This window comes from Phaethon aethereus (assembly GCF_964289735.1).
Source record: "Phaethon aethereus genome assembly, chromosome: 1".
NCBI lineage: Eukaryota > Metazoa > Chordata > Aves > Phaethontiformes > Phaethontidae > Phaethon > Phaethon aethereus.
In genome coordinates this window covers 153,070,769-153,084,920 of record NC_138575.1, presented here as the reverse complement: position 1 = coordinate 153,084,920, position 14,152 = coordinate 153,070,769, and the positions used below count along the sequence as shown (strand labels likewise).

The window sequence follows — 14,152 nt, the reverse complement described above, 5'->3', positions numbered from 1 at the left end:
ATGGAAAAAATTCTTTTCATAAAGGATAAAGTCTTTATGAGCTGCAGCTTTTGTTTTTCATGTAATTAGTGAAAGGAAAACAGTGTTTAACAGATCAAAACAGAGCCTAGACTTTAGGCTGCTGTTTCCTTGAAATTTTTTTGTCTTTGTCAAAACCAGCTAATTTGTTTTGAAATTTCATGATGAAGATGCATTTTTGAAATGGCTTTATCTCAGTGGCACTGTTTCAAAGTACTTTTTGTTTTCTGTTTACTTGTGTAAAGCAAATAAAACACTTCAAATCTGGGAAGAAAAGACAACAGAGAAAGCAAGTCACATTTATCAAATGAAACACAAACTTAGCTCTTCATCATCTGGGTTCTTTTTTTATCATTTGCTTGCAAATTTTTTTACATAGATAGGAAGGCCTGTTGTTAAATACAAGCTTTGTTTTTCAAGTTCTACTGATGTAAAAAGATTTGCAGCAGTTGGAGAGATCTATATTTGGATTTCTTTATGAAGTAGTTAGTACCTATGCAGAAGATATGCCTTCTAAAATGGAAGGGGGGAAAAAAGCACATGTGGTTATTTAGGAATGACAAAGAGTTGAAATTAACATTGACAGCTAACCGTACAGATCTTTTTTCTTTATTGCAGGAACTGAAGCTTGCTCTTTAAAAGGTGCAGTGCTGTGAAAACTGTTACTGACCATAGGAAAATGGACATGTTGCAGATACTACGTAAAACCACAGAGTGCTTAGAGTGTGATCACTGCAGCTTCAGAGGAACGGACTATGAAAACATACAAATTCATATGGGTACCATACACCCAGAGTATTGTGATGAAATGGATGCTGCTGGTTTGGGTAAACTTATATTTTATCAAAAAAGTGCAAAACTGTTTCACTGCCACAAATGTTTCTTTACCAGTAAGATGTATTGCAACGTGTATTATCACATTACAGCGCAGCATGCAGCACCTGAGAAATGGAATGAGGAGCGGAAAGAACAGGTAGAAGGAGATTCAGATTCCTCCCAAAAAAGGGTCACATTGGAGCCACAGAAACCTGCCCTTTCTCCTGAATTCTCCAAATCTGAACCTGTTGTTTCCTCCAAGCTTCAGAAATCATCAGTGTCCTCAGAGCCCCAGAAGTTGGCTCAGGTGACTTTGTCAGAGCCAGAGAAGTTGGCCCAGGCCGTATCCCCCGATCCAGAAAAGTCAGCCCAGGCCACATCTCCAGATCCAGACAAGTTAGCGTCAGCTGTGTCCCCTGACCCACAGAAGCTGTCTCCTGCTGTGTCCCCCGACCCACAGAAGCCATCTCCTGCTGTGTCCCCCGACCCACAGAAGCCGTCTCCTGCTGTGTCCCCCGACCCACAGAAGCCAGCCCCGGCTGTGTCTCCAGAGCCCCGTCGGCATTCCCCGGCAATGTCTCCTGAACCCCGTCGGCATTCCCCTGCTGTGTCTCCAGAACCCCGCAGATACTCCCCAGCTGTGTCACCAGAGCCAAAGAAACCTACCCCAGCAGTGTCCCCTGAACCGCGAAGGTATGCCCCAGCTGGGTCTCCTGAGTCCCGGAGGCATCCTTCTCAAATGCGTAGGCCTTCTTCCGCTTCTTCTCCTGAAACCCGGAGGCCTGCTCCTGCAGTTTCGCCGGAATCATGGAGACCTGGTCCGACTGTTTCCCCTGAGCCCTGGAGATCTACACCTCATGAGGTGCAGAAGTCTTCCACGGTTTCTCCTTGGGCTCCAAAGCCTGCCATGTCGGTGTCCATAGAATCTCGGAGGTCTGCCCCTGAGTCCCGAAGGCCTGGCCCTGTTGTGTCGCCAGAGCCTAGGAGGCTTGTTTCTGACTCATGGAAGTCTACGTCCTTTTCTGAATCCCAGAAGTCTACTCATGTTTCTTCTGAGCCGTGGAAACCCATCTCATCTGTTTACCCTGAAGGCTGGAAACCTGTTCTGTCCCCTGACACGTGGAAGCATTCTCCCCCCGTTTCTCCTGAGCTTCGGAAGTCTAGTCATACAGTTTCCTCTGACTCTTGGAAGCCTTCTTTCTTTCCTGAGGTCCGTAAGCCTGGTGCTTCGGTATCTCCTGAGTCCTGGAAACTCTCTGAGTCCCGGAAATCTATGTATTTTTCTGAAACTCAGAAATCCACCTCTGCTGCTTCATCTGAGATTCAGAAGCGGGCTCATTTCCCTGAACCTCGGAAAAGAGCTCTGTTCCCAGAGTCTCGTAAATCTAACCCTACTGTTTCTACTGATGTCCAGAAACGTGCTGTCTTTTCTGAGTCCCAGAATCAGGTGTCTACTTCTGCTGTTTCTACTGAAGGCCAAAAACATGCCCTATGCTCTGAAGCCCAGAAATCAGCTCTTGTTTCTTCTGAAATCCAGAAGCACGCCCTATTTTCTGAAGCCCAGAAACTTACTCCCATTTCCTCTGAAGTTCAGGAGCCTACTTCCTTTCCAGAGTCTCAGAAATCTGCTTCTCCTGAAATTCAGAAACATGGCCTCTTTACCGAGTCCCAGAAAGCTACTCCTTCTCTTTCTCCTGAGACCCCCAAACAAGCTGTTTTTACTGACTCCCAGAAATCTGCTGTTTCCCCTGATGTTCAAAAGCATGCTGTATTTTCTGAGATGCAGAAGCCTGCTGCTGCTTTATCCTCTGAAGTCCAGAGACATGCTGAAACTACTGTACCTTCTGAAATCCAGAAGAACATCCTGTTTTCCGAGCCTCACAAGTCTGCTCCAGGTTTTTCCTCTGAGCCCCAGACGCCTAGTGAGTCTGGTGAGAGTGACTTTCTTTCTCACAGTTTAGATGATCAGAAACCACTGGATGATTTATTCTCACAGGATGAACAATCAATCTTAGCCAAAGAATCACCAGAAGACATGTTATACTCATGCCCGAAAAAGAAGCCCAAGAAGGAAAACCAAGATAACTCAGATTCTGAACTAAATAGCAGCGAGTGTGGAAAAACAGAGATGGACTCAATGGAGATCAAGGAGCAAGAATCCAACAGTGACCAAGAGCAATATGATATGGAGTCATCTGATTATGGCAGAGAGAGCAAAATAGATGCAACTACTCCCATGCAGCCACAGTGTGTGCTGCAGTTCACTGAAGAGAAAGAGGCTTTCATCTCTGAGGAAGAAATAGCAAAATACATGAAGCGTGGCAAGGGAAAGTATTATTGCAAGATTTGTTGCTGTCGTGCAATGAAAAAAGGTGCCGTCTTGCACCATTTAGTTAACAAGCATAATGTTCAAAGCCCATACAAATGTAAAATATGTGGCAAAGCTTTTCTCTTGGAGTCTCTTCTTAAAAACCATGTTGCTGCTCATGGTCAAAGTTTGTTGAAGTGTCCACGCTGTAATTTTGAATCAAATTTTCCCCGAGGCTTTAAGAAACATTTAACCCATTGCCAAAGCCGTCATAGTGATGATACACCTAAAAAACATTTGGACAGTCTTGAACCACTTGAGGAACAAATTTAATCTGATTTTTCGCTTGTGCTAGTAAACCTGAATCTACAGAAGTGTTCAAAAGTGTTGCTGTATGTTAACTGAGTAGTTTAGCTGATCTTGACAAGTCAGAAGATGCATGGTTTATTGTACTATGTTTAACTTGTCTTATAGCTGTATTACTGAAATGAGTTACGAAAGTAATTTTAAAAATGTGTTCATGTCTTTGTATTACTCATCTGTAGAGTCATATTTTATTTTTCAGATGTACTATGTTTTTGGAACCAAAATGGATACAAATTAGTTTTGTAAAGATTTGTAAAACATACAGGCAATTAAGGACTGGAGTGGCAAGCAATCCATATATTCCTGTGAAGACTGAACTTGTTTTTTCACATTTGCTAAGTGTCATATTTTTCAAAATGTTTTTATCAAATTCTCAAAATTAAAATTCTCACCAAATCGAATGTGAATGAGCCAGACATGAGAAACTAACGATCCTTCGGAATAATTCTGCCCTGAGGTTGTAGCGAGTGTACAGTCATTCATTGGAAATTTATTGCACTCAATTCTCTAAGTAAGTCGCAGATTTAGAAGCATCAAGGTACTTTGTGATTCTGTATTTTGGCCATGTTTTAAGCATGTACTAATATACATTATGTTGATGGATTAACATCAGACTGTGTATAGCTCAACACTTTCTCTTGATGATTCAGATGTTTGTAATGTCATAAACCCCCTAAATTTCTTGTATTTGGTGAAATGTTATGCTTTAATCTTTTAACAATAAAAAGAAACCCAACCTGGCATGGGCCATTTTTCTTTTTTTCCAAATCAAGAACAAAACCTTTCATGTTCAACATACTGTCTTTTAAGTATCTTTGGTGTAGAAACAGGAGATGCAAAATTATCTGGAGTTCTGCTCTGAATACTTCCAACTTCCCACTCGTCAGCCTGTGAAGGTGAGGTTAGTCTCAATTTCCTGTCTGCTTCAGAAATACATGTCAGATGTAAATGAGGGAAAACATGGAAAACAGGAATATGTGCACTGTTATTTAGCATGCTTGCTTTTGTGCCATTTGCATATTAACTGTTCAGAAAACATAAGGACTTTATAATTCAGCAGGAGTATAGATTTTAAGTGGAGGTACCTCAAGGAAAGTTTCATTCTCCTCAAGCTAAATTATGCCTAGACTTAAGCTGTTGTAAATATTGGCTTAGAATATGAATGTGATAGTGTTAAATAATAATAACAAATCTCCAGGTGTAAGCTCCTGTGGAAGAACTTCAGATTGATTTGATTGAAGCCTCTGTCTGATCTCCTTTGTGTTTCATGAGGATTTCTGGAAGGAAGAGAAAAGGCATTTAAAGCTCTACACTTCGGTGACATCTCAGTGCTGCCTATTAAGAGAAAGCTTTCTTGCAGGGTCTTCTTACACAGGACCAAACCCACTCTATGCCCCTCAAGTCCTCTTTGTTTCCTTTCACGGGGTCCAAACTAGAATTCTAGAATTTTTTTTTTGCCTAGGAGTGACTATAGGTAACTCTAAAACAGAGCACTTGGCTGTTAAGGGTCTGCTAGTATAGTCTTACTTTGTATAAAAGCTGCTCTTCTCTGCTATCATTTCATCACTCTTGGCACAGTCATTCGGTCAAAAAGATGCCTTACGCTGTTTGAATAAAAGGAAGAAATGAAGAAAGGATTTGTGTGAATTGGAAGTGGTATGTGTACCTTTACAATTCAATGTCTCGCTACTGACCGATACTTGTTTCTCACTGCTGTGTACCAGTTAACATCTTTGCTTTCCGGGAATCCATCACCAAGGCTTGACGCTGCTTCTCTACGTATTTTTTCTGCTGACTACTTGATTCTTTAATCTTGATTTACAGCTGTCAAAGTGCACCTTATAGCTCTTGGAGGTGAACTTTACAAGTCCCCTTGATGTTAGGGCATTGAATCTCATTAAATCCAGATACGCTGTGCACTTTTGAGTTTCTTGTAATACATAATTTTGTAAAAGCCTTGTGGAAGTTGAAGGACATTTCTGGTGTGTATTTTTTTTTGTCCAGACTAAGTATTCTTTGACCATTCCCTTATGCCATGCTAGTTTGAGATCCTTAAGGTGTGTAGGAGGATCTGCTGGAATCTGAACTGATTTAAGTAATTTCTCTAAGGAACTGTAGGACACCAATAGGCAGATCAGATTGGGGATGTATTGTTTCCCTTTCAGATGACCTATCACAGATGCCGAGGAGAAGGATGAATACTCTCGAGTACAAACAGTGAACGTTCTTTTTTGATGTAAGAAAGAAATGCAAGTGAAGCGCTTCAAGATTTACCAGTGAAAGAATTTACTCGAAATATGCCTAATGCTATAATTTAGTCCTTGGATACTCTGTGAAATAATTTCAGTTGAAATTGTTACTAATTTAATTTCATACGTTGGAGTATGAAGCAAATACAGAGGTCTGCAGTTTCCAGAAATTGTACTGCGTATTGGGTCACCGGGGCATGTTATCAAAGCCCCCAGTGTTGCGTGCGGCCACCTTGCTTATTCGTGTGCACAGGGACCCTCGGGGGTCAGTACTGTGTAGTTCTAACTTCAGGTTTCTTTTGGAGGTGGTTTGGTTGGGAAACAACATGATCAGGACAGGAGACAGTAACTGGGGCAAACACAAAGTTCACTTGCAGTGCAGGTATTTCAGCTAACAGCGGTTCCTGCCCTTTCCGAGCCCTGTGGGCTGCTCCGGCCTGAGAAAAATAATTACAGGCCTTAGATGTAAAGACGACAACTCTATTTCCTCTCCCCCCTCCCCCCCCGCCCCTGGCTATTTATAGCCTATGCTGAGAAATGTGGTAGACAAAAAATTTCCAAATACAGTCTATACTGGGTATGCAGTGGTTCGTAGGTGATGCATACAGCTATGAAGTGATTACCTTGGTAGATAAAAGATGAGAAGCCCATTTGGAACCAGTGTATTAGGGTGCAGAGGAAGTGTAGAGCTCCAGCTGGAGTGGGGCAGGAAAGGAATCTCATTTCAGTAACAGAGATGAGTACAATTAAACTTGGAACTTTTATGGATTTTTGTAACTATCCTTAGATTTTTTCATCATGCTTAAGAATAATCTTGGGATTGGATATAGCAGGTTGTATATTCTTAAAATTCCTTTCCTTCTCTTTGTGTATTAGTGTAATTCTTGCTTAATCTCAAAACGTGAAGACCATTTAGGATTCAATAGTAATGTTTTAAAATAAGAATTGTGTGTACTTCGCTATCCCCTGTTTGGAGAAAGAGCCTCTTTTATGAAATTTTAGTTCATTTAGTAGAAGCCAAATCGAAGTAATTTTTGCTTGGTTTTGTGGTCTGACATACTTGACCAGGTATTTCTTCTGAGCTGTATAATCAAAATGTTAGGTCTATTTTCTTTTTTTTCCTTCCCCCTCGCCGAGAAGTGTTGCCATCGCCACGTCATAAAGAACTGACCTCGTCCCTTCATGGGCAGGGCAGTATGCACGCAGCCTTCCTCTGGGTACTCCGGGCTCTCCCTTGCCCCGCCAGTGTCTTCTCACCACCTTCCCTCTGTCCACTTTGCTGTCATACAGCCTTGTGGTGATGCAGACCAGCTTACAGACGCTGCTGGAAACTTCATGTTTTTGCCTCGTGTTGTGGAGTTAGTCTGTGGGTCTGACTTGCCTTGCCGCTGCCAGCGCTGATACAATGGAAATGAGCGTGTGGGGGATGTTTCTTCTGAAGGGAGAGGGCCAAGGTGTACTGTGTTTGCGTGGCAAGGTTTGGTAGTGGGGGGCACCAGGGGCGGCTTCTGTGAGAAGCTGCCAGAAGCTTCTCCTGTGTCCGACACAGCCAACACCCGCCGGCTCCAAGACGGACCCGCCGCTGGCCAAGGCCGAGCCCATCAGCGACGGCGGCAGCGCCTCTGGGGTGACAGAGTTAAGAAGGGGGAAAACCAAACAGCGACTGCAGCGGGAGAGAGGGGTGAGAATGTGTGAGAGCAGCAGCCCTGCAGCCCCCAGGGCAGAGCAGCAGGAGGGGCAGGAGGGGCTCCAGACGCCGGAGCAGAGGTTCCCCGGCAGCCCCTGGGGAAGCCCATGGCGAGGCCGGCTGTGCCCCTGCAGCCATGGAGCTCCACGGGGGAGCAGATCTCCACCTGCACCCAGGGAGGGCCCCACGCCGGAGCAGGGGGATGCCCGAAGGAGGCCGTGATCCCGTGGGAAGCCCACGCTGGAGCCGGCTCCTGGCAGGACCTGTGGCCCCATGGGGAGAGGAGCCCAGGCTGGAGCAGGTTTGCTGGCAGGACTTGTGACCCCCATGGGGGACCCAGGCTGGAGCAGCCTGTTCCTGAAGGATGGCACCCGTGGGGGGACCCAGGCTGGAGCAGTTCGGGAAGAACTGCAGCCTGTGGGAAGGACTCATGTTGGAGAAGTTCACAGAGGACTGTCTCCCGTGGGAAGGAGCCCATGCTGGAGCAGGGGGAGAGCATGAGGAGTCCTCCCCTGAGGAGGAAGGAGTGGCAGAGATAACGTGTGATGAACTGACCACAACCCCCATTCCCCGTCCCCCTGTGCCGCTCGGGGGGAGGAGGTGGAGAAAATCGGGAGTGAAGTTGAGCCCAAGAAGAAGGGAGGGATGGGGGGAAGGTGTTTTAAGATTTGGTTTTATTTCTCGTTACCCTACTGTGGTTTGATTGGTAATGACTTCAATTAATTTTTCCCCAAGTCGAGTCTGTTTTGCCGGTGACGGTAACTGCTGAGTGATCTCTCCCTGCCCTTACCTCCACCCACGAGCCTGCCCTTACATTCTCCCCCTGCCCAGCCGAGGAGGGCAGTGACAGAGCGGCTTGGGGGGGCACCTGGCCTCCAGCCAGGGTCAACCCAGCACACAAGGCCAGAAGGGACAGGGAGCTCGGATGGGCTTACAGTAACTCTGAAACTGCAGCCTGCATCACAGGTGTGCTGGGTAAGTTGCTCAGCAGGGATGTCCTAACAACTGAGTTGTTACTATTCTGTCATGTCTGCCTCTCGCTGGCCAACTGTCTGTTGGCTTGGCCTTGTCTTTCATTGCGTCTCTGTCATTTTAGTCTGTATCTTACCAAACGCTCCAGGTAAGATTCTTCATATGCCTCGTGAGAGAGTGCCAAAGCCACAGGTGATAACCCCTGCCAAACGGAGCAATTATGTATGCGTGCTTAGTGTTTCGTTAGCTGAGTTTGGAGCCTTGGTGTGGTGGCTGAGACTTGCTGTTCTGTTGAAGCTGTGGGGTAACTCTCCTTGTACCTAGCCAATCTTTGACTGCAACAGATGTTTGTATACATATCAGAAACAGATTTTTTGATTCCCGGTCTCAGATACTTACACTAATACTGACTCTTCAAAGTGCACAGCCTTCTGAAACCCCAAACCTCAAACTCCAGAGTTTAAGTGAAACTCAGTGGAGGAGGCATTGATTCCCAATGGCTTCCTTCTGTGATGCAAGAGAAAATGTGAAAATAGTTGTTCTCTTTGTATACTCAGCATCTAACTTTATGCCTTATTTTCCCTCCATGCACAACTGTAGAACTTGAAATATATTGAGGAAAAGCAACTACTTTAAGGTCATTTCCAAACCTGAATGAAGCCTCCTGCCTTTTAAAAATAAAAACAAATTCTTTAAATCTAATGGGGAAAATGAAATGCTTGTTTTAAGAATAAAAATACCTGTCAGAGGTACCAGTCGTCTTGACTTTGTAGAAGACACAGTATATCAGTTACAGCATGCACGCCGTGTACTTCTAGTTAGGAATAGTAAAATGTTCACAGATACAAAAGCGTTCTGATAACTCCTTAAGAAAGGTCCTACATATCTTTTCTTCTGTAAAACAATAAAGATTAGGAACTAAGTTGATAACAGAAGAGTAGTTTTCAGAAATAACAGGTAATAGCAAAGGGGGACCCAGGTCACAGTCTTGTTTTGGCCAGTGAAGGGCAAAGACTTGCAGAGGCAGGAACAGATCACAACACCAAGCTGTGCGGCTGGATTTGACTTTTATGATCGTGGGACCCTGTTTGAGGATCAAGGACTCCTAGGTAGGGATGGAGGAGGAATTTGGCTTTTATGACTCAGGGACCCGGTGTGAGGATTGAGGGGTACTGGGGAGAAGTGGGATCCTCCTGACAGTACAGGGGAACAGCAGTATCTTTGCCAACAGGCTGGAAACCTGATGAGGGGAGTTTTAAACCGAGAATGGTGGGGGAAGGAAATGGCAACCTGCAATTAAGTGAACAGAAATGGGAAGGAGTGGAAAATAAAGGATGTGGGGGTCACGGGATTAGAAGACACCTCAGGAAGAATAAAATGGTGTGAGGAGGCCTACACCTCAAGTGTATATATATGCACAAATGCTTGTAGCTTGGCCAACAAGCTGGAGAAACTAGAGCTGTGTGTGGTCACAGAGTGACACTGTTGGAATAACTGAGATGTGATGGGACAGCTCACATGGCTAAATTGCTGTGATGGGCAACTACAGGCTCTACAGAAAAGACAGGGAGGGAAGATGAAGGGGGGATGCTGTTGCCTTACAGGTGAAGGAGCACCTGGATGCATGGTACTTCTATAGGATGGACAACAGCCTGGTTTGAGCGCCAGAGGCCCAGGATGAGAGATGTCAGTTAAGGTGACATCATAGTAAGAATTTGTCGCAGAGGTCCTGACCAGAGTGTAAAAGGAGATGTAGCTTTCTTTAAACAACTTGAGAAAGACTGTATCACAGATGCTGGTTCTTGTAAGAGACTTGATTTCCCTGACATCTGACAGAAAGGGAGCATGGTCTAGGAGGTTTAATCTAGGAGGTTTCTGGTTGGTGTCAGGGACAGCTTCCTGCTGCAGATACTAGATGGGCACAGCTTGGTCTGCAGTTCACAGACAAGGAAGAACTGGCTGGAGATTTGATAATCAATGGTAGACTTGGCTGTAGTGACCATGAAATAGTGGGGTTCAGTATCCTGATGGGGGGAAGTAGCAGAGTACAGACTGTACACTTCAAGAGACCAGACTTTGAATTACTCAGGGAACTGGTAGGTGGGATCACATGGCAGGCAACTCTGAAGGGTTGTACTGGTTTTGGCTGGGATGGAGTTAATTTTCTTCACAGTAGATAGTATGGGACTGTTTTGGATTTGTGCTGGTAACAGTGTTGACAATTCTGGGGTGTTTTCATTATTGCTGAGCGGTGCTTACACAGAGTCAAGGTCTTTTCTGCTTCTCACCCCACCCCACCAGTGAGTAGGCTGGAGCTACACAAGAAGTTGGGAGGGGATGCAGCTGGGACAGCTGGGCCCAACTGACCAAAGGGATATTCCATACCATAACAGCATCATGTTCGGCATATAAAGCTACGGGAAGAAAAAGTAAGTGGGGGATGTTTGGAGCTATGGCCTTTGTCTTCCCAAGTAACCGTTACACGTAATGGAACCCTGCTTTCCTGGAGATGGCTGACCACCTACCTGACGATGGGGAGTGGTGAATGAATTCCTTGTTTTGCTTTGCTTGCATGCACGGCTTCTGATTTACCTGTTAAACTGTCTTTATCTCAACCCATGATCTTCCTCACTTTTACTCTTCCGATTCTCTCCCCCATCCCACTGGTGGGAAGTGAGCGAGTGGCTGCATAGGGCTTAGTTGCCGGCTGGCGTTAAACCACAACAAGAGTAAAGGAGCTGAGGAAAGCTAGCAAGTCATTAAGGACAAATGGCCAAGAATGGACTGTCTCAAGATGATTTATCAGGAGACTGGCTTGGCTAAACATGGCACCCATGACGGTGCAAAAAAGCGGTACAAGAGAGACGGAAGGAGGGGCAGGCTACAAAGCAGGGATTTAAGAACATTGCAAGGGGCAATAAGAGCTGCTACTGCCTCATTAGTAGAAAGCCTGAACGAGGAAAATGTAGGACTGTTACTGAGTTGAGGTGGATGGATTAGTGACAGTAAACACACAGAAAACTGAGGTACCCAGTGCTGCCTTTGTCTTGGTCTTCACCAACAAGGTCTCCCAGGCCTTCGTGATTAGAGAAAGGGTTGAAGGAATGGAAGAGCTACCAGTGGAGGGGGTTGAGTCAGGAGTTACTTGAGAGAACCTGACTCATACAAGTCCATCGGACCCTACAGACAGCATCCCAGAGTGCTGTGAGAATTGGCTGATGTCCTTGGAAGACTGTTGTGTATCATCTTTCACAGAGTTTGAGGGAGATTCCCAGTCACTGGAGAAAAGTAAATGTTGCACTCATCTTCAAGAAAGTTTAGAAGGATGGTCCGGAACTTCCCTGGTCCTGGCAACTTTATAGTTCTGATAAAAATTATAAAAACATGTTGAAAACAGATACTTCACTTGTCACTGACATTCTGTAAATGTTAATATCTATGCTGACTTTGAGGGCAGATTCTTTTTGAAAATTAAAGAGGGATGAACATAGAATGAATCTTAAAGCTCCTTCAGTTCTCCCTCCTTCTGCAGGGTTTCCAAATACCTAACATTATAAAGGCTCAGCAATGCAGTTGCTACAGACCTAAGTAGGTCCAATGACATCCTGTGGTGTTTCGTTATCACTGAATCATTAAGGTTGGAAAAGACCCTTAAGATCGTCAAGTCCAACTGTCAACCCAATTCTGATTCTGTGATTCTGTAATTACGTATTTCTTAGTGAAAGAGCATGTACACCCCCATGTGTAGACTATGTGGACCAAAATATTCCTGACTGAATAAGTCCTTCACCACATGTCACGTCAGGTTTCTTCAACCCTCCTTTACCTCTGCCACTGAGCTGTCTGGGACTTGACTTGTATCAGCTGAGCTATAGGCCTCCCTGTTAAATGAAATGCTTTCTACATCACTGTGAGGCAAATCAACATGTATTAGAATGTTAAATGCTATATTTTGATGCATAAATTAATTATTTCTGTTCACATTAGAACTGTGAAATACAGTTTTCCTCTTGTTTTCAGATACTGTTCTGCTCTGTACTCAGTCTACTGTACTTTTTTACTCTTCCTCTGCTTCTAAAACAGCATCTTGGTTTCAAAGTCAGCAGTAGAAATAATTGACAATATGGAATATTACCTTCTCCTAAAAAAAATAATAAATGTTGTGGCTAACTGCAGGTTGGGTTTGACACAAATAAACCCTCAGACTAAATGCTCCCGATATACATGTGAGATAAATATGTGTTGGACAGGAATCGTGATGTGCGTGTGAATAAGATGTGGCTTTTGCTGGTATCACTTGTTGCGACGTAAGGATTGTTACCATACAGCTTTCTCTCAGGTCTGACTTCCTGAGGATCTCAGAGCTAAAACAGTTCTCAGAACTGGAAACCAAACAGACTTTAGCCCCTTTTGATTGTCCTAATCTCCATGGTGTGAGCTGTCAGAGTGCAAAGTGTTAGAAAAGATTAGCATGGAAATCCACAGTCATATGTTGCAAGCTTTGGTATACATTTTAATCTGTACATGAGAAATTCTGGCTCCTCTCTGAATTGTAATGTGCAGATTTTTATAACGAATCGTTTAACTCGAATTCAGTGTGGATGAACTGCCTTTAAAATGATCCTAGACTCTGACGTTGCTGATTGTGCATTACTATAGCGTGTCGTTCATGGTTTGGGCCCCCGTAACGTAAGATTCTTTTACTTTGCTCTGGCTTCAGCAGCGCAGTTCGGGGGTAGGCCATACCGCTGCTGTAGAAATTTGGCTGGGGGCTGAGCTCACCGGCCTGCTCACAGAAACGCCGGCTGCCTGACGCTGCGCCGGGAAGCCTGGCAGCGAGCGGGGAAGGCGCCAGCCCCCGCCGAGGCCGCAGAACTCGCCGGAGCGTACGTTTGCTCCGACGCCAGCGAAAGGCTTGTAAAGCCTGGTCCGGCTCTCTAGACAGCCTGGGAGCCAGGTGATGATGGAGCCGGGTACAGCTCTGCATCTGTACCCCGCGGCTGTGCCGCTTTGCCGCCTTGTCCTTGGCTGTGGCGTGCCCCGCGCCGGGCTCCTCTGCCGGTGCCCTGCCTGTCCCCGGGCCGTGCTGCCTCCCGCGGGGCACGGGATGAGCTGCCATGCCGCTGCCCGCAGCCGGCCTGGCTTCTGCGCTGCTTCCACCCCGCCGGGGCCACAGGGCCCTTGGCTTGTCACCGTGCCTTTAAGCTCTTTTAAGAAGAGCTGTGGTATAGAAGCTGTGGCTTGCCAATGTGACGCCCGTCTACAAGAAAGGCCGTAAGGAGGATCCTGGGAACTACAGGCCTGTCAGCCTGACCTCTGTACCAGGGAAGATTATGGAGCGGTTGGTCTTGAGAGTGCTCACAGGGCATCTGCAGGACAACCAAAGGATCAGGCCCAGCCAGCATGGGTTCATGAAAGGCAGGTCCTGCTTGACCAACCTGATCTCCTTCTATGACCAGGTGACCCGCCTAGTGGATGAGGGAAAGGCTGTGGATGTTGTCTACCTTAGTAAAGCCTTTGACAGCGTCTCCCACAGCATTCTCCTGGAGAAACTGGCGGCTCATGGCTTAGACGGGTTTACTCTTTGCTGGGTGAGGAACTGGCTGGATGGCCAAGCCCAGAGAGTTGTGGTGAATGGCATTAAATCCGGCTGGCGGCCGGTCACAAGCGGTGTTCCCCAGGGCTCGGTTCTGGGGCCGGTCTTGTTCAATATCTTTATTGATGATCTGGATGAGG

The 14,152-nt window shown here is 45.7% G+C and overlaps 1 protein-coding gene across 1 annotated transcript; it reads left to right on the top strand.

Moving 5' to 3' along the window:
* Window positions 1-685: 685 nt before the first annotated feature.
* CHAMP1 (chromosome alignment maintaining phosphoprotein 1) lies at window positions 686-3,475 on the top strand (the record flags this gene model as incomplete). The annotated part of the gene is made up of 1 exon (XM_082002545.1): window positions 686-3,475. The coding sequence occupies exon 1, from the start codon at window positions 698-700 to the stop codon at window positions 3,473-3,475; it is 2,778 nt and encodes a 925-aa protein (XP_081858671.1). The 5' UTR covers window positions 686-697.
* Window positions 3,476-14,152: the final 10,677 nt, after the last annotated feature.